The 20,190-nt window shown below is 42.3% G+C and overlaps 3 protein-coding genes across 3 annotated transcripts; all 3 read right to left on the minus strand.

Moving 5' to 3' along the window:
- Positions 1 to 309: 309 nt before the first annotated feature.
- Positions 310 to 1,692, minus strand: LOC146710362 (odorant receptor 131-2-like). The gene is made up of 2 exons (XM_085457998.1): positions 1,537 to 1,692; positions 310 to 1,095 (listed from the first exon to the last, which is right to left on the minus strand). Exons 1-2 carry the CDS (start codon positions 1,690 to 1,692, stop codon positions 310 to 312), a joined length of 942 nt encoding a protein of 313 aa, XP_085314124.1.
- A 1,838-nt stretch (positions 1,693 to 3,530) lies between these two features.
- LOC146710363 (odorant receptor 131-2-like) lies at positions 3,531 to 6,532 on the minus strand. The gene is made up of 2 exons (XM_085458000.1): positions 6,383 to 6,532; positions 3,531 to 4,319 (listed from the first exon to the last, which is right to left on the minus strand). Exons 1-2 carry the CDS (start codon positions 6,530 to 6,532, stop codon positions 3,531 to 3,533), a joined length of 939 nt encoding a protein of 312 aa, XP_085314126.1.
- An 11,611-nt stretch (positions 6,533 to 18,143) lies between these two features.
- On the minus strand, positions 18,144 to 19,311 carry LOC146710364 (odorant receptor 131-2-like). Its single transcript, XM_085458001.1, has 2 exons — positions 19,162 to 19,311; positions 18,144 to 18,908 (listed from the first exon to the last, which is right to left on the minus strand). Exons 1-2 carry the CDS (start codon positions 19,309 to 19,311, stop codon positions 18,144 to 18,146), a joined length of 915 nt encoding a protein of 304 aa, XP_085314127.1.
- Positions 19,312 to 20,190: the final 879 nt, after the last annotated feature.

The raw sequence follows: 20,190 nt of genomic DNA on the forward strand, positions 1-20,190 counted from the left end.
GCCATGTCTCTAGTGCTACCCAAGGCCTGACCCAGCAGTGACCAAGGACACCCAAATATATGTCACACATCATGCACAGACCTGTTATCTGATTAAAAACTTTTAAATGAATTATAATATTGCATATAAGCTTTTGTGCAGAGTTTATAATCTTTCAACTTCCTCCTTGATTGTGTTAAACAACATTATATTTACACTAAATATTTTAATGTAGTTCAGCTATGAAAACAGCAGAGGTTATACAAAATGACATGCTGAAAATATGTTCCCATCTAAAATCAGTATATGAGTTGGATATGTATTGCTGTTTTATGACGACCGTATTATCTTTGGAAGGTTGTTCACTGCACACAAATGCCTTTTCAAGAACTTTCTGAAAGTCTTGTCACGTAATCCATAGATTATAGGACTTCCTAAGCGAGGGAGAACTTGGTTAATAACAAAAGTGGCAAAGTTTATGTCACTTAGCCCTTCAGGAAAAAAGTATACCAGGAGTTTGATTAACGGAGGTTGCACATAAACCGTTGTGCACAACAGCACCTGAAACCCATGAATCAGGATGGTGTTTCTTGCTTTTTTAGTATCTGAATCAGCACATCTAGCCACAAACAAAATTTGGCAGTAAGTGTACAACAGTGTGACCGAAACTAGCACCAGAAACAGTGTGTGGGATGCATCCCTCTTCTTTACACTATAGCTGCTCCGAAACACAGAATCTCTGTTGCAGACCACTCTCGACTGTAAGAACTGTGAAGACTCAACGGCCAAGAGAATGAACAGATCTGGCAAAATGGAAAGTGAACTTATTGCCCAGATTATTCCAATTACAATATATGTTCTTTTGACTGTACATATGTAGCTGTATCGAAGAGGGATGCAGACAGAAACACAACACTCTGCTGCCATAAAAGCTATATTAAGAGGAGTGTTTTGTGTGGTAAAGATCGCCGGCAAGATGAGTAACAAACAGAGGGAGACGTGGATGGTGTGGAATGCGTACGAGAAGATGAAGAGGGAAATGCTGGTTGACAGTTGGATGATATCGTTTAACACCAAGTGGATGAACAGGATGTAGCGAGGGTTCAACCTGAAGATCTGATTTAAATGACATAATTAATTATTAGTTTAGAATATATCTTTAGAGTAAGGTTAAAGAAAGGCAGATGTTAAAACAACAGTTGATTTAAAAAGACATTTTTTCAGACAGCGTTACTGTAAAAACATGTACATATTAAAATTAGATTTAAGTATTGCTTCACAGAAACAATAAATCACATAGAGGTGAATTATTGAGTTAGTAGAGAGACACCCAAATAATATCCAAAAATAAGCTAACATTGAAAGTAATAAGGTCTACATCAAAAGCAAGCATTTCTAAATGATATTCTTGTACAGCAGACAAGCTCAGCCTTCGAACCAAAGGAACATGAGCTGGAAACAAAAAAAAAAATCAACTTAAAATAAAAAATAATAAAGATAACAAAATATGACAACTCTTTGACAGGTAAAGTAGAGTAGCAGGCCTACTTTACACACATGATACTTGTTGAATGTGTGGATCATGGTGGCATTAATGTAGTTTATGGTGATGCCCAACACAACAACGGTCACATTCTTGCCAACAGCTTTGACAAATGTGTTCCAGTAATTCAAAGTTATTGTTGCATTGCTGTCAACTTGTGTCAAATTCATATCAGCATCCAAAGAACCTGTTTCAGGGGCAAAAAACAGTCAACGGTGCAAAGTACAGCAAATATGATCAGTGTTACATTGTGAACAGTTCTGTGGTGGTTCTTTTTTCATTTCCAATAAAAGAAGTGTGAAGTGAAGCATGACAGTACTGACCTTGAATGGATTTTGATCCTAATGTGATTGTGGTATTGCAGCAGCCTTTTTATACAGAGTGAGTACACATGGACAGTGGCGGGTGGGGTTGATTTGTGATACATGTGTGCACAGTTTATCCAAAGCCCAATGAGATCTGAGAATTTTTAAAAATAATTCTAAATTATACATTAGATAAATTCTTACTCTCTTCAAAGCCAACATGAAGAGAACAAGCAGGAGGAGAATACAACAGGCCGGGATTTTTGTGATTGTGTAGCTGATGACAAACATCCACACGGTCACACGAAACATGTCATTGACCATCATGTAAAGTAAAAACCTGGGATTACTGCAGAAAAGCTGAAGGGTGAAATAAAAGACCGGACAAATGGCGAAAAGGTTTAACAAGCAGGGGAGTCATTTACATCATTCACACAAAGAACTATAAAATATTGTGAGATATGTTATGAACACCAGAATTTTATCACTTTTATTGTAGAAATGTAAATTCTGTTACACAAAATGAACTTTTCTAATTTAACGGCAAGACATATTTTAACCTGTAACATTTTTAAAAGCAGGGTTAAACTGTATACAGTTATGTTCATTGTGTTTGAAATTGTAATCTTACATGCACTACAACTTTGTGTATTTGATTTAAATGAGGGAAATCAGTTCTTGCATCAGTAACTATTTATTTAAAGGAAGGACTTCTCTACAGCCAAAACTAATTCTTTCTCCTCATGCATGTAACCAAAGGCAGCTTTTGGAAAGGTTGTCAGCATAGAGTTCACTTACAGTTCTAGTCTGGACTATTTAAGCCAGATTTCTTTTGCTTATAATTAACTTGACACCAGATAGCTAATCAGTGCATAAATTCTGATAATTACACAAACGTTTTTCTTGACATTAGACATGTTTAGTGGCTTCAGCTTTAAACATACATATATGTCCTAAATGATCCACAGCAGTTGTTGCTCATCACAAAATGTTCCAAGTGTTGCAAATACATTTTTCACTGTTTGCACCCTAAAGGAGTACTTAACTGTACCTCATGCAAAAATTTAAATTTTGACAGACTTTACAAAAGCTCTCTGATAAAGGATTTTAATTATTGCTAAATATAAATAAAATTATGCTGCTTATCAAAAGAACATGGAAATTTGAAGCATGGATTCAAATTAAGTGAAAAAAGAAAAAGGTATTTACAAAAACAAACATAAAATTGTTTACAATTACACAAGCTTTTAAATCCAGTTAAAAGTTCCTTAAACAAGATAACTGAATGATTATAATTATCATCTGCACATACAGTACTATGCACTGTAAATGTCCACGACGACATGAACATGCTTTCCAGCATCTTTATTCTTTTATTTATCGGTTGCTGTCATGTTACATACACAGCTGCAGCTTTCCAGCTGTGCAGCTGAACACTTCTACAACAACAGCAGGCAGAGCACAGATTTTAACCTGGTGAGGTGTGATTGCGATGTTGCGCAGGTGCGTCCACCTTCCCTGCTGCGGCCGACCACGCCCCGCAACATACACAAATTAACAATATAAAAACCATAAATATATAACAATACCAATTAATATATAAGACTAATCAAGCTATCAAGATTTTTATTAGATGTTCATGGCATTTCAACTTACATGACTGAATGAACTGAACAGAGGTATAGGGGCCAGGACATTCACTTTTACCTATTTTGATTGTCTGATTTATGTACAGTGATTTTACACAACAGATTCCCTTTCAAGAACTTCCTAAAAGTTTTGTCACGAATGCCGTAGATAATGGGGCTGATGGATCGTGGCAGTATTTGAACTGTAACATAGATCACAAAGAGGGAATCAGTGTAATTCGTAGGAAACCATTTCTGCAGAGCATTTGTTAAGTGGGGAGCTGCATATGTTGCCATGCACAGCAGCAGCTGAAACCCGTGCAGGAGGATTGTGTTTTTGGCTTTCTTGGCATCTTTGCTTGCTGTTTTGGCAGTGAATAGGATCTTTAGGTACGTGTAAATGATAGTAACCCAAACTATAAGTAGAAACACTCCATATGTAATATCCCTCTTCTGGATGATGAGGGGATGTGGAAAGACAGTGTTTCTGAGACAAAACACACGAGAATGAAAAAAATCCAGGGGTTCTGTGGCCAAGGTGATGAATAGATCAGGAAGGACAGACAATGTTGTGATCATCCAAATTAAACTAATCAAGATTAAAGTTCTTTGGACAGTGCAAATCTGAACATGACGCAAGGGGAAACAGATGGCTATGTAGCACTCCACTGCCATGCAAGCCAGGTTCAGAGGGGAATTTTCAGTGGTGAAGAGAGCGAGCAACATAAAGATGCAGCAGACGGAGACATTGAGTTTGTAGATCGTGTAGCTGATGATGAACAGGATGGCAGTCAGCATCACTTGGACCATGTCATTGATCACCAGGTGAATAAAGAGGACATATCTGGGATTCTTGTAGAAAATCTGGAGAGGTATAGGAAAACAATGTTGGAAAACAATTCTGTTTAGGCAACACGTTTAAAATTTTCAATTTTGAAAGGCAAGGCATCTTTGCTTTGAATAGTGCCCCTTCAACCACAAGCAGTAGAAAAGGATGGATATCGTCAAATGGTGCAATTTCTTAAGAGACATGTAGACACCGTTTCCACAGATACTGGTTGCATCTCATCATTATGCGTGAGATGTCATTTAGCACTGATGCTTTGACACACTGGTTGTGTCTCCAGATTAGTTTTGATTTTGTATGATTTCAACTTTGTACAGGTCATCCTGTTAAAGAGATCGGATTTCACTGGGACTTTCCTGTTTCCTGTTTAAAGCTTCATGCCTGATTACTAGGGGTGCAACGATATTCGTATCGATATTGAACCGTTCGATACAGTGCTTTCGGTTCGGTACGCATATGTATCGAACAATACAACATTTGTAATTTATTTTATCAACTTTCCTTCTGACGATGCTGTCTGTGTTGAGCGCTGAGTGAATCTGCGTTCGACTACTCCGCCTAGGCTGCACTGTCGAGCGCAGATCCACTGAGCGCTCAACACAGACAGCATAGTCAGAAGGAAGAGCGCAGGGCAAACTAGCAAGACAGAAGTTAAGCTCTCCTTACAACATGGACCTCCCCCACCCTCATTCAGATCTGGCGTTTGGAATTATTTTGGTTTTCATGTGACGTATGACCCTGAAGGTAAGCGAGTCATGGACTAAAGTAAAACAGTATGTTGGATGTGCCATGCAATGCTCAATTACATGGGTGGAAACTAGTGTGTTAGCGCAGTTAGCTCGTTAACGTGTTGGCCGTCTAGCCCCATGCACGGGGCGATCGGCGGTAGCTCGTTAACGGAGATTTGCCGTGTTGTGGCGTTAAGGTCATTTCAACGAGATTAACCTGAAAGCACTAGTGGGAACACAACGAATATGACTGCACATTTACGCCGACATCATCCTAGTGCAAAGACAAAAACAACAAGCATGCTACTAACTTTAGCCGAGTCATTTAGACAGCTGTTAGCACTGATTCTCCTTATGCTGCTGAGAATATAGCCCAGAAGAAGCGGATAGTATAGCTTTTATTTTGGAAAGAGACATTTCTCTGTAATAAACTCTCTTTTCCAAAGATGAGTGATTCCTCAATCAGATACAGGGCTTGCAATATCGCTAGCCCGACGTCCCGGGGCTAGCAATTTTTCCAGTCGGGCTATTGTAGGAAGGAAAAATATATGTCAATGCTTTTGCATTCTTTCAGAAATGTAGCTGGGTAATTATGTCATTGGCATCGGTGAGCCACTGTCAATATGTGACATATTGAAATTGCGTTTGAATTTGCGCTTGTTTTTTTGCTTTCACTTTGCAATCGTGCGAACTGTGTATAGAGAGCGACAGCACTGATCTGTGAGTGATGATAATTTGTGCACCAATTCCTCTGACATTGTCTTATTAATCGTTAGCTTACTATGCAAACATGACAAGTGAAATCTCCCACAGCAAGCTTAAACATGTGAGAGGTTAATCGTGCAGAGAATCGCTGAGCTTATGTGAGTGTGTGTGTAAAAGCAGCAGGATATATATTTTAGTTCTGCTGAGCCAAATAAGACAGGTCAGGGTGAAGAAGTGACAGCCAAAGAAAAGCTTACCACAAAACGGAGAAGTTATGACAAATCAGACTATAAGGCAAAAAGAAAGTGCAGCTTTATGGTTTCATGGACAAAAGAATTTCTGTGGCTGCAATATGACGAGCTAAATAACCAGGGCTGCACATAAGTGGTCCGCAGGTGCGCATTCGCTGTCAAAATAAAAAACACGCACAAGGGTTAGGGTTAAATTTAAAAACTGTACTTTTGAGTTAAAATATATATTTATAATTTTAATAAATGACAAATTAAAAAGGCATGAACATTTTTTTTTGTATCGAAAAAATATCGAACCGTGACACCAAAGTATCGAACCGAACCGAACCGTGAATTTTGTGTATCGTTGCACCCCTACTGAATACATAAGTGGTCATGAAAGAAAGACTACAAGACCTGGTGTTTGCAGAACGTGTGAATGAGGTTGGCATTGATGTAGCCGATGGAGATGCCAAGGAACACGACAATCAAATTCTTGGTCACAGCTTTAGCAAATGAGTCTCGATACTGTAAGACTACAGTCACATTGCCAGATGATGCATTCATCTCGTGACAGCTGAAAAGAAACAATAAATATTATATTTTTAAGTAATAAGTAATATTTCCATCACATTTCCACTGAGTAATTCACAAGTGCATGAAAATAAAGATTTTAAAGATTTTAAATTTGTGATTCGAGTGGTAAAAGTGGCACTTTGTCCTTTTGGCAAACGCATTAACTGACAAGTACATCTCAGTACAAGTTCACTGAGATGGTGAAAAAGTCTGCAACCATCAGTATAGAAAAGCTTTACATAAGGAGCTTGGGACAACTGTTGTTGTGATTTGCTTCTATATTAAGAAAATGTCATTAACCAGTTACACATTTACTTACAATGCTATCATAATTTCATCATTTTATCATTATGTCACTTTTAAATATCAAGGCTATCATGACATCCCTACAAGTTATGAATTCATCACTGTAAAAGATGACATTCAAAAAACAACATTGTGAGAAAAATGTTAGAGAAATTCAAAAAGGGAAAAAAAACAAAAAAACACACAATTTATTAAAGAAAATTAAAGAGCCCTTGTTGAGTTGCAGGTATTGGCCCCTTATGGTAAAGTTACTTTGAAAAGGTAATCATCAATTATAATACTGGTAATATTAATAATACTAAAACAACCAGAGACAATTTTATAATATAAAATAAAAAATAAACATACATGAACATTTAGGGCTGATCAAACTTCACAAAACAGGCACACATGAGGCATTGCTCTTTCCCTCATGTTGTTTTACATCGCAGAGCTTGTGTTGTATATGAGTTTTTTACTTATAACCTTTGAAAGACCGTGCAGTAAGAAAAAGGAAGCCTGACTTGCATAACCTCTGAAGCAAAGAGTAAATATATCTATATAATAAGTATAATTTTAACATTCAACTGAAGCATGATGATGGAAAGGACTATATAATTTAATTTTGATTATTTTTTCATCTACATTTTTTCTAAACTTTTCTAAACTGAAGTGTAAATTAATGTCTATCTCTTTTAACATGTTAGTGTGTTATCAGCTGAAAACCCTGTTTTACACATTTAAAAACAATATCATTTGTAAATAGCTGCAGTTTTCAAGAAGAGCTCAAGCAGGCCTATATAATGTACATTTGCATATACATCATGACAATGGTGTCAGAATATAGTTAAAAGCAAAATGTAGTTGGAGGTGGTACTTACCTGCTTGCATCTAAACACCAACATAATGCAGCAGATAATCTTATACAGGTTTATGGTGTCCTGGGATTCCTTGTGTGTGTGCACAGGACAAGATCAATATGGTTAGCATTGCATGTTTGATTCTTATAGATTTATTAGAACACCTGTCATAAAAACAAGAAAACACAAATATTTTAGAATTTTGTTTAAAAATGTTTTCTTGGCAATTAGCAAACTGTTTTTGTGCACAAATTTGAATTGGCACACTGGACTTTATCTGCCATTTTTGTGGACCAACTCCTGTGGTTAGGAACAGCAGGTCAATAATCATAATTTGGCAAACCAAAACTAATAATGTGCTTTACAATTTATTTTGCTTTTTCTAAAACAGCATGGTTATGTTATTAACATTTTATTAAATGAAAGATTACTTCATCCAGCACACTCAAACTGTTTGCTGGAATTATGGATAAAAGCCTTACAAAAAGTATAATGTGTCCTGCAACAGAAAGAAAAACATCATATTAAGGTTTTATCAAGAAAATACACCAATAAAAGGTGTAGCATTTCATAGTTACGTGGAGCTCAAGACATTCAACATTGGCTAACATGTCAGCTATGTCTGAACAAAGTCCAAGAGCACAGTTACAAGCTTTTAAAACATATTTGCACTGAAGTACTTCAGTAATTAATTTGTATACTAAAACATTCCAAGCCATGTTGTGCCTACCTGCATTTATGCATTTAGATCACTACAGCAGCATGACATCAGATTTTATATGAAGTTTGGTGTGAGGTCCTTCAAGGATTCAGAATTATTAGTTCAGATGCAGATGTAATGCAGGTGTGAGACTGTAAACTCATCAGGGCTACTAGGGTGATGAGTCGTGTGAGCAGTATGCTGATTTTTCCATAAACATCTTTACAAGCATCATCTTTTTCAATTCATTTCCATTCTCTTTCTACTATGAAAGAGGTTAAATGCAGAATGGTGTGTAAACACAGTAAGTGAAAAAAGCTGAGAGAAGAGGAAATGATCAGTGCATCACGGGAAGCCTCATAAAGAAGAGGGTCCTGAAAGCTGAAGACTCTGCCTCCCATTCTACTTTTAAATATCGTAGGAACCAGAAGTAAGCCTGCAGTCTGAGAGAGATGTGCTATATTGGGGTGATATGGTTGTATCAGGTCTTTAAGATAAGATTGGCCCTAGTTATTCAAGAAGGAAAATAATTTTAAATTCAATTCTGGATATAACAGGAAGTCAGTGAAGAGAAGCCAATATAGTGCCTGTCAGTTCTCTTGCATTTTAGATCAACTGAAGATTTCTTGAAGATAAGTATTAATGGAGGCCAAGGTAATGCCATCCGCAGTAGCTAGCTGGTAGCTGTTTCTAGGATTTTTAGGACAGAGTACAATAACTTTAGTTCTATCTGATGTTTTTAGGAAGGAAATTGGATAAAGCTCTGTATCATCCATAGTATAGTAATAAAAATGTCTGCTATTGTCACGGTTCTAGGTCAGTTTTGACCCAGTATTTTAAGTTCTCATGTTTTGGTGTGATTTTGCATTTTAGATTCTTTTCTTATTCTCGTGTGGTGCTTTTGTTGATTATTATTATTATTATTATTATTATTAATCTATGTTTCAGTTATTCTTGTTCAGGGATTAGTTCTTAGGTTTTGTGTTCTCATGTTTATTGCAGGTTTAGTTCAGTGTCTAGTCTGTCTCTCTCTGTCTAGTCCGTGTCTTTGTTTAGTGTGTCTTGTTTGCTGTTTTACTTTGAAGGTTCATGTTCATGTTTGATGTCAGTGTTTCCAGCTTCGCTTCCCCTGTCGCGTTAACCCTAATCTCTCCCAGCTGTGTCTCCCTCCTGTTTTCCATTCCCTGATTACTCCCCTGTGTATATTAGCCCTGTGTTCGCTTTTGTTCAGTGTCGCGTCGTGCCGTCAGACTTGCCTGTGTGTTTCAGTTTCCAGTGATTCAGTGTCAGTTCATGTTTAGTTACCAGCAATAAAGCTGAGGTTTTTGAGTTTCAATTCAATGTCCGAGTCCTACATTTGGATCCTCCTGTCCGTCTGCCCGCACACAGAACCCTGACAGCTATGCCTTCTAATAATACTACCTATGGCAGGCATGTTATATGGACCCTCGCTTTTACCTTAAAATGCATTATTTGTTGTCTGCCTCCACAAAAAGAATTAATAAAGTGTAATTCTCTTTCCACCTAGAGTGGCAGCACCATCTAATCTCGATTATATAATATATAATCATTTATTGGTTGAAAACCAACTGTGGCTAATTTCTGTCATGGCAGCTGTAAAAAAGAAAAGCTGATACTGAAGGCTGCTATCAGGGAGGGACTCTGCTGAAAAAGTAAAGCAACTTAAACCTGGCTTGGATTCCCAACACCAGTTCTTCAAATAAATGTAAATAAATTTGACCAGAGCTGCCCCCCCTAGCTCAGAAAGTAGAGCAGGTTGTTTACTGGTCAGTGGTTCGATCATGGCTCCCCCTAATCTGCATTTCAGATATCCTTGTGCAAGATATTAACGCCAAGCTGTTCTCCAATGCATCCACTGGACTATGAATGTGTATGAATGGTACTTAGTAAGCAGTGAAAAGCTCAGAAGGAAGTGCTTTTGTGATTGAGTGAATGTGGTATGTTGTACAGAGCGCTTTGAGTACTCCAGGAGAGTAGAAAAGCGCTCTATAAGAATCAGTCCATTTACCATCTAACATTATGTTTCTCAAAACAGATTTTCCAATAACCAGAGTTTGTTCCTTAGCCGGTGTGTCACAGAGTGGGGAAAATGTATTTCAGGTTTGAATGGGTTGGTGGCGTACTGGAAGCTGCTTGGGACAATTTACTGGGGGAGAGTTAACAGTGGCTAAGCTGCCTTGTAATTCACTGACAGCAGGGGCCTGGCTAGCAATGCTTCTTCAGGGTGTGGAGCCAGTACTCAAGTTCAGCAGAGAGTCGACTTTGGGTAATGTCAATATTACACCATGGAAAAAATAATCCAACGTTTTTTAATTAAGCAGGCTACACAAAATACTACTGTGCGCTGTAGCAGGAAGGGGAAGTAGTATATATATACACATATATATATATATATATATACACATATATATATATATATATATATATATATATATATATATATAGTATATAAACTGGGTGAATGTGCAGTAGTAGCAGCAAGCAGGTGAATTCTGTACATTAATATGAATAGACATCTGACTATTTTACAGGATAGACAATATAAACATATTTAAAATTAAAGGAATTGAAATGTACATTGTGCCTTGGTTTAGTGTCTGGAAGAGTCCTGTCTCAGTCAATTATAGATGATGTGAGAGGGCGGGTGTGTGTGTTTAGGGCCCGGATGGCTTGGGGATAGAAGCTCCTCTTGAGTCTCTCTGTCCTTGCCCGGAAGATGCGGAACCTTCTACCAGATTGCAGAAGTTGGAACAGTTTGTTGCCAGGATGGGACGGGTCCTTCAGTATCTGCGCTGCTCTAGTCCGGCATCTCCTGGTGTAGGTGTCCTGAAGCGGGGGGAGAGCAATCCTGCAGCAGCGTTCTGCTGTACGGATCACTCTCTGGAGAGCTTTTTGGTCCTTCACACAGCTGTTCCCGAACCACGATGTCATGTTCTGTGTGAGGATGCTCTCCACAGCGCCTGTATAGAAAATCCTGAGGATCTTTGGAGAGACCCTGAACTTCCTCAGTTGTCGTAGGTGATACAGGCGCTGCCTAGCCTTTTTGGTCTGGACCTGAATGTGGGCAGCCCATGTCAGGTCTGAGGAGATGTGGACACCAAGATACTTGAAGGACTGCACCCTCTCCACTGGAGCTCCATTGATGATAATGGGCTTGTAGTTTCTGTGCTGACTCCTTCTGAAGTCCACCACCAGCTCCTTGGTCTTGCTGACGTTCAGCTGGAGGTGGTTGTCCTGGCACCACGATGCCAGATTCTTCATGTCATCCATGTAGGCCGCCTCATCGTTGTTGGAGATGGCACCCAACACCACTGTGTCGTCAGCAAACTTCACAATGGTGTTGGAGCCATGGGTGGCCACACAGTCTGAAGTGTAAGTGACTGTAACACCCAGCATCATGTTTACTTATTGAAGTATTGCATTTGCTTGAGTAAACTTTTTGTATGTTTGACTTGGTTTAACTTTGTACAGCAATGACTGTTGGGACATACTGACATTTTCAGCAGTCCTTGGTGCATTGATAGCAAGTCACACGATGAGAAACAATCTCATTGGCCTTCATTAGGCACTGATGGTAAAGGTCACACTGGGTTTAGTTTGTATGTGTGACCTTTACCATGACTCCAACAGTGAAAGAGCCTAATAGCTAGATCTTTGGTGCAACAACCTTTCTAGTTTACATTTAACTGCTCTATCCGGTCGTTAAGTGATGACATGACGAATCCTACTTCCGGGCCTAAAGTAGTCTGCGTTTAATATGGCTTTTGTGTTGTTAACATGTTTTGTATTTTCTTCTATTTAATCTCAAAAAGCTCCTAAAACAGTCAGTGATCCCTGTTGACCTCCCTCGGCTTTTATTACCGCTAATCATTTATTTAAGCTCAGTTTTTAAAACCTTAGGATGTAACTACAGCCCAGCCCATGCAGCAGTATATGAATGACTAACCTCGTATTGTGGAAGGATTATCTCAGTTGTTCTCCTGGCTGAAGTTTGGTCCTTTTACAGCATCCTGCCATGCGATTACATTTGTTTCTGACCACCGAGAACACTCACGTTAACTTTTATCGAGTGGAAAAAAAGTTAGCTTGTTTATATTATGCTAACATAGCTGTGTCGCTAGCGGTCACGTAGCACATCATTATATACCAGTTAGCCAAACTTCAGTAACCCTACAAATGTCACTGCTGTTTAGTTTTCTGTCTTCATTTATGTTGGAAGTGATAACAGAGCTGTACGTTTTAATTTGTTTCCAAAACCCTGCAGTCAGGACATGCTATTGTTATGGCCCTGTCCATAATCTGTTTTGGTGGCTGTTGTTGTCTGTGCCTTTAAGTCTTTGCAGGTCCCGGAGTGGACTAGCTGACGGCTGCTGATTGGTCCCCTGGCCATGTGATCTTTTTCAAATCCCTCACCAGCAGTTGTCCCGGGGCAGCCACTGACAGCAGCAGCAGACCTGACCCTGGCCTCCAAAACCTGAGACTTTTGTGCCTGTGATTTTTGCGGCCTTTCTGAGTTTTGTAGTGTGTATATTAGCTTTCATTGTAAATAGCACATTGTAAATAGCACTGCAACAGAAGGGGTGAGCTGCCGTATTGTTTTTTCTTGCACTGTTTTCTCCTGTTTATTTCAGTTAGGGAGTTAGGTGTAGCGCTTGTCTTTTGATTGATGTTTGATTTCACATAGGGTTTTAGATAGCACCTCCTCCTGACTTAGCTTGTTTTATTTGTTATTTTGGCCTTTGTTCACCCTGGAGCTTCATTTTTGCAGTGTAGATAATAAAACACGATTCACTAAGGAATTGGTTTCCCTCTGTGTATGGTTTTGGGGACCAAGGCGGGGCAGTCTTTTCAAACTTATGTTGCGTTCCTGTACCCCTAGACTGCGGCGTAACACTATATTGTATTTAGATAGAAGCTAGCGAGCTAACTTCCTGCTAACTTCTAACTCTGTTGGATGCCTGGATGTTAAACTCAATTGTTACACTTGGTAGAGCAGAACGCTGATCATTCTATTAGAGATGAAAGACTTTATACAACTCTCAGTAATGCCATAGTGATCGTTTGATATATGGACCTGCAGCGGAGTTTAGGCCCAGACACGGCTAGTGACGTCAGACTTACCGACCGGATTGGACAACCATTTGTGTAGGATTTAGCTGCATGGAGATAAACAGGAATTAAAAATCAGTCTAAAACATCTGATATCAAGTGGTCTGATAGAACTTTGTTTTTTTTTTTTATTTCATCTACATTTTTAAACAATAGCTTGTGGACGGAAATGTAAGTCCTTACCAAAAAAAGAAAATAGAAATACAAAATGCAAATTGCAAATGGTGGGCTTACTATGTAATACACAATATGTTGAAAAATCTAATAGGCTAATGCTGAGACTTCAAAATATGAACTTCAGATTACAGATCTAATAAGGATTAATGTATCATTATTAGATCTGTAATCTGAAGTTCCAAAATAGTATTGATCTTGATCTTCAACACTACATATGTCAGGGCGCGGCTGTGTGGCAGGCAGGAGGAGGACCCAAACGCAAAACTCACAGACACGGGGATGAACTCAAAATCACAGCTTTAATGCTGGAATGGCAGAACATAGGAAATACAAAACTAAACTGGGAAAAGTAAACTAACATACGCAGAGAGACACAGGGAGATCCACACAACATGAGGGACGACGTCACACTGAACAGAGGGAGACGCAGACAGAAATACACAGAGGGTTAACGAGGGAAGTGGGAACACACGGGGAACACAGGTGACACTGATAATCATGACGAGACAGGGCGGGGTGAACTGAACACTGACGGGAGAGGTGAAACAGGAAGTACAGGAGGAGAGAGAGCACGAGTAGAACACCAACGTAACAGGCAGGGGAGACATGGAATAAACACGAAAGGGGACGAGGGCTCATAAATACATAGAGGGCACACAGGGGGAAGAGAGAGCACGGGGAGAACTTAGACATAATGGGCAGGGGAAGCATGGAATAAAACATAGACATACGAGGAAACTAAGAACACTGGGCCAACATGGCCCAGGACCATGACAGTACCCCCCCCTCAAGGGCTGGCTCCAGACAGCCCAAACACAGAAAAACAAAACCAAACAGAAAACAACCCAGGGCGGGCGGCGGGGGCCCAGGACGGAGGGCTCGGAACAGAAAACAAAAGAAGAGCACAGCAAACACCGGAGCCCAAGAAAATAACCCAAACACAGAGCAGTTCAGGGGGCCGACCGTGCGGAAGGCAACGGCGGAGACGCGGAAACAGTTCAGGAGGCCGACCGTGCGCAAGGCAACGGCGGCGACGCGGAAACAGTTCAGGAGGCCGGCCGTGCGCAAGGCAACGGCGGCGACGCGGAAACAGTTCAGGAGGCCGGCCGTGCGCAAGGCAACGGCGGCGGCGAAGGAGACGACGGAGCAGTTCAGGAGGCCGACCGCGCGGAAGGCAGCGGCGGCGGCGAAGGAGACGACGGAGCAGTTCAGGAGGCCGACCGCGCGGACGGCAGCGGCGGCCCTCCAGTCCCAGGCGTGCCGGCCATGGCCCGGTGGGCGCAGGGCCAGACGAGGCAGCTGATGAGGATGCTGGACCAGACGAGGCAGCTGATGAGGATGCTGGACCAGACGAGGCAGCTGATGAGGATGCTGGACCAGACGAAGCAGCTGATGAGGATGCTGGACCAGACGAGGCAGCTGATGAGGATGCTGGACCAGACGAGGCAGCTGATGAGGATGCTGGACCAGACGAAGCAGCTGATGAGGATGCTGGACCAGACGAGGGCTCTGAAGAGGAGGCTGCGGCAGACGAGGGCTCTGAAGAGGAGGCTGCGGCAGACGAGGGCTCTGAAGAGGAGGCTGCGGCAGACGAGGGCTCTGAAGAGGAGGCTGCGGCAGACGAAGGCTCTGAAGAGGAGGCTGCGGCAGACGAAGGCTCTGAAGAGGAGGCTGCGGCAGACGAAGGCTCTGAAGAGGAGGCTGCGGCAGACGAAGGCTCTGAAGAGGAGGCTGCGGCAGACGAAGGCTCTGAAGAGGAGGCTGCGGCAGACGAAGGCTCTGAAGAGGAGGCTGCGGCAGACGAAGGCTCTGAAGAGGAGGCTGCAGAGGCTGAGGCCGGGCCAGGCGAGGTTGCTGAGGCCGGGCCAGGCGAGGTTGCAGAGGCTGAGGCCGGGCCAGGCGAGGTTGCAGAGGCTGAGGCCGGGCCAGGCGAGGTTGCAGAGGCTGAGGCCGGGCCAGGCGTAGCAGAAGCACAGGCGGATGTAGCCGGGCCAGGTGATGACGAGGCGGTCGCAGATGGCGGCTGGACAGGCTCCTCGGGCCCTCCAGCTGATGCGGCGTGAGGCTGAACGGGCCCCTCGGACCCTCCAGCGGAGACAGGAGGCTGAACGGGCCCCTCGGACCCTCCAGCGGAGACAGGAGGCTGAACGGGCCCCTCGGACCCTCCAGCGGAGACAGGAGGCTGAACGGGCCTCTCGGACCCTCCAGCGGAGACAGGAGGCTGAACGGGCCTCTCGGACCCTCCAGCGGAGACAGGGAGGTGCTGGCCGGGCTCACTGGAACCCCCAGCGGACGAGGTAGATGGCGGCGTGGGAGCCGCGGAGTCCTGGATGAGCTCATCCGAGGTTCCAGCAGGAGCTGAAGTAGAGCCAGAGAGGATTGGGACCCCGGGCTCAACGTTAAGCTGGCTAGAAAACCGCACTGCTACGGGGAACTGGGCCAAAGGTTCAGGTGCGAGCTGAGCTGCTGGACACACGGGGACCTGAGCTGCTGGACACACGGGGACCTGAGCTGCTGGACACACGGGGACCTGAGCTGCTGGACACACGGGGACCTGAGCTGCTGGACACACGGGGACCTGAGCTGCTGTCTGTAGTACCGGTGGTGGTGAGAGTGGAGTAGGTGGTGGAGTTAATGACTTCACAGGGGAATGAACTAGAGGTAGTGACGGTTGTGGTGCTGGTGGTTGAGTGGGTGACTGTGCTAAAGGAGGCTGCACTGGGGACACTGGAGACTGCACTGGGGACACTGGAGACTGCACTGGGGACACTGGAGACTGCACTGGGGACACTGGAGACTGCAGTGATGGTTGTAGTGGAGGTGTAACGGGTGAAGGAGTGGCTGAAGTGGCTGTGGGTCGGACGGCTAGTGGCTCAGCTACAGGGTATGGTAACGGCAGGGCTATGGGTTGAATGACGGACTGAGTAGCAGCCTGAGTGGCTGGGTGTAGTGACGGTTGCGGTGGAAGAGAAACAGGTGGCAGTGTGGATGATGGAGCTAAGGGCGACTGAGTGGCAGACCGAACTGATGACTGAAGCGATGGTAGAGGTGAAAATGGAGCTTGTGGTGGAGTTAATGGCTGAGCTAACGGGGACACAGGAGACTGAACTGAGGGTGGCTGCGAGGGAGCTAACGGAGCTGTGAAGGACTGCGAGGGAGCTAACGGAGCTGTGAAGGACTGCGAGGGAGCTAACGGAGCTGTGAAGGACTGCGAGGGAGCTAACGGAGCTGTGAAGGGCTGCGAGGGAGCTAACGGAGCTGTGAAGGGCTGCGAGGGAGCTAACGGAGCTGTGAAGGGCTGCGAGAGAGCTAACGGAGCTGTGAAGGGCTGCGAGGGAGCTAACGGAGCTGGGACGGGCTGCGAGGGAGCCGACTGAGCTTCTGGTAGCACAACAGGTGAATTAGAAGGCTGAATGTCCGGCTGTGGGGTGGCGCGTCGGCGGCGTGAATGCCGTTTCTTTTTCCCCGCAGATGGCTCCAAAGGGCCGGGCAAAACCTCATCCGGCCGGTGAAACTGACGCGGCTGCTCCAGGGTGGCTGTTGTCTGTTGCTGCTGGGCCAAGTCTGATATTTCCCGAGTTCGCGCCGCCTCCCGGGCTTCATTCAAATTGGCCAATAAGTCCAAGCATCCTCTGACCTGGCGGAGATGAGAATTTCCTGTGAGGATTGCTTCGATAGCATTTATCCCCACAATCTTTGCCCTTGTATTGGAAGTGTGAGTTATCCACTCGACTAGGCGTTGGACACGTATCAGATCGCTCTCCCCGGGTAAGTCTGCTGGGTCCATATCTGGTGACGTCGTACTGTCAGGGCGCGGCTGTGTGGCAGGCAGGAGGAGGACCCAAACGCAAAACTCACAGACACGGGGATGAACTCAAAATCACAGCTTTAATGCTGGAATGGCAGAACATAGGAAATACAAAACTAAACTGGGAAAAGTAAACTAACATACGCAGAGAGACACAGGGAGATCCACACAACATGAGGGACGACGTCACACTGAACAGAGGGAGACGCAGACAGAAATACACAGAGGGTTAACGAGGGAAGTGGGAACACACGGGGAACACAGGTGACACTGATAATCATGACGAGACAGGGCGGGGTGAACTGAACACTGACGGGAGAGGTGAAACAGGAAGTACAGGAGGAGAGAGAGCACGAGTAGAACACCAACGTAACAGGCAGGGGAGACATGGAATAAACACGAAAGGGGACGAGGGCTCATAAATACATAGAGGGCACACAGGGGGAAGAGAGAGCACGGGGAGAACTTAGACATAATGGGCAGGGGAAGCATGGAATAAAACATAGACATACGAGGAAACTAAGAACACTGGGCCAACATGGCCCAGGACCATGACAACATATCATTAGTGAAATAAACTGTGTGTAATAATTTTAAAGTTAAAAAAAAAAACCCAAATCTGCCTCCATCAGTCTGCATTTCCTAGGGGCCCATTTTACACAACAAATACCTTTTCAGATACTTCCTGTAAGTTTTGTCTCTTACTCCATAGACTATTGGACTAATTGCTCGTGGCAGGATCTGGAAGAGAATATAACAAGCAAAAAGGGAATCTGAATAATTTTGAGGAAACCACTGCTGCAGGACTTGCCTCAGCAAAGGTTCAGCATATATTGACATACACAACAACACCTGAAAACCATGGAGAATAATTGTATTTCTGGCCTTTGTAGCATCTTGACTTGCTGCTTTTGCAGTGAACAGGATTTTGAAGTAAGTAAAAAAGATAATAAACCAGACAATAACCAGATAGACTATATAGGTGATATCTCTTTTCTTGATGATGTGGGGATTTCGAAAGACTGTTTCTCTGAGGCAAAACACACGAGAATTATAGAAATCCAGTGGTTCTATGGCCAAGGTGATGAAGAGATCAGGAAGAACAGACAGCATGCTGGTCATCCAAATTAAACCAATCAACATTAACGTCCTTTTGACCGTGCAGATTTGGACGTGACGAAGAGGGATGCAGATGGCAATGTAGCACTCCACTGCCATGCAAGCCAGATTCAGAGGGGTGTTTTCAGTGGCAAAAAGAGCAAGCAGGATGAGCACACAACAGACAGAGACATTTATCTGGAAGAAGATGTAGCTGCTGATAAACAGTATGACGGTCAGTGTTACTTGGATCATATCGTTAAGTACCAGGTGGAAAAACAGGATGTAGCGTGGATTCATGTAAAAGATCTAAAGAATGGGAAGAAAATCACACAAAAGTAAAGAAAAGTAGAAGCAATTAGTACTTACATTAGAAAAATTAGTGAATAATGGAACTAAGACCTGCTGTATAATACATCAGCCATATTGTTTGGAATAACACTGATAAAAAAAATAGGTAAACAAACACACAAAACAATCCAACAACTTCCTCAAAAACAAAAAAAATATAATTGTTGCACACATTTTTTTTTTATTCCATGTGATTAATGAAATGTCATACCTGTTGTTTGCAGAAAGTTTGAAGAAGTGCTACATTGATGTAGTTAATGGAGATGCAGAGAACCACAACAATCACATTCTTGACCATAGCTTTGGGGAAAGCATCTCGATAGTTTACAACCACAGTCTCATTGGTATACGAAGCGCTCATCTCTTAGAAGCTGAAAAACATGTTTTTAAATATATCATGTTAATGACCCAAAATAAATCCTTTACCTGAGATTTAATGAATCTTTTAAGATTGATTATTTTATCATTTTTAAATCAGTAATTGTTAGATCCTGTTAAAGCTTTGCACTTATTTGGTGTGGCAAAACAACCCAGCAGTGACAGAAACACTTTAGAAGCGATTGACAATTGTCTCTACTATTTATTTTATATAATTTTGTAATAAACTACAGGTCAAGATGTTTACTACTGTTACTGTTGGGATTAAAGGTATTTTAGTTTTCATTATTATTTTTTTACGGAAGATTATTTTTGTTTTGTCTTTCTATGTTGAAAAAAAATTAAGGTGCAAAGTATCATTCAAGAGTTTTCAAGTTCAAATGATGTCTTGCTATGTTATATTTTGACTTTTTAAACTTAGCTTTAGTTACCTATAATAACCTTTGTTAGGAGAAGAAACTGTGAACTTTTTCCTTTTCAAAATGAAACAGAAAAAAGTACTCACCCAAGTTTGAGGATCGAATAGAAAGATAAAAATCAGTGCACAGCCATCTAGAATTAAAAACAAATACAACATAATCGCGCAGCTAACCTGCACGGCAAAAAGGATGATCCGTCTGTCTGTTAGAAAAAGCATGATTCATGAATAACATCGTGCAATATTAAACTTACCTTTGCAAAACTAAGACAATTAGATTTTCATACTTTTAAACTTTACATATGTTATTCAAATTATTTAAACAAAAAAGCTATTTGATTATTAACCATTTTTAATGAATGAATGGAACAAACTCAGACGCGTTTCCCTGGACTTGAATACGTGCATGTCCTGCAACAGAAAACAACAATCACATTAGACATT

Source organism: Copadichromis virginalis, linkage group LG5 (genome assembly GCF_057382275.1).
Source record: "Copadichromis virginalis isolate Kocher_CV1m ecotype Utaka linkage group LG5, C_Virginalis_male_GT1.1, whole genome shotgun sequence".
NCBI lineage: Eukaryota > Metazoa > Chordata > Actinopteri > Cichliformes > Cichlidae > Copadichromis > Copadichromis virginalis.

What these genes read in the sequence shown, in the direction of transcription:
- LOC146710362 (XM_085457998.1), bottom strand. Translation starts at nt 1,692, where the DNA reads ATGAATTTGACACAAGTTGACAGCAATGCAACAATAACTTTGAATTAC. An exon ending in ACACATTCAACAAGTATCAT is followed by an intron (nt 1,096 to 1,536) that starts GTGTGTAAAGTA and finishes CATTTAAATCAG; the next exon opens with ATCTTCAGGTTGAACCCTCG.
- LOC146710363 (XM_085458000.1), bottom strand. Translation starts at nt 6,532, where the DNA reads ATGAATGCATCATCTGGCAATGTGACTGTAGTCTTACAGTATCGAGAC. An exon ending in ACACGTTCTGCAAACACCAG is followed by an intron (nt 4,320 to 6,382) that starts GTCTTGTAGTCT and finishes ATACCTCTCCAG; the next exon opens with ATTTTCTACAAGAATCCCAG.
- LOC146710364 (XM_085458001.1), bottom strand. Translation starts at nt 19,311, where the DNA reads ATGAGCGCTTCGTATACCAATGAGACTGTGGTTGTAAACTATCGAGAT. An exon ending in AAACTTTCTGCAAACAACAG is followed by an intron (nt 18,909 to 19,161) that starts GTATGACATTTC and finishes CCCATTCTTTAG; the next exon opens with ATCTTTTACATGAATCCACG.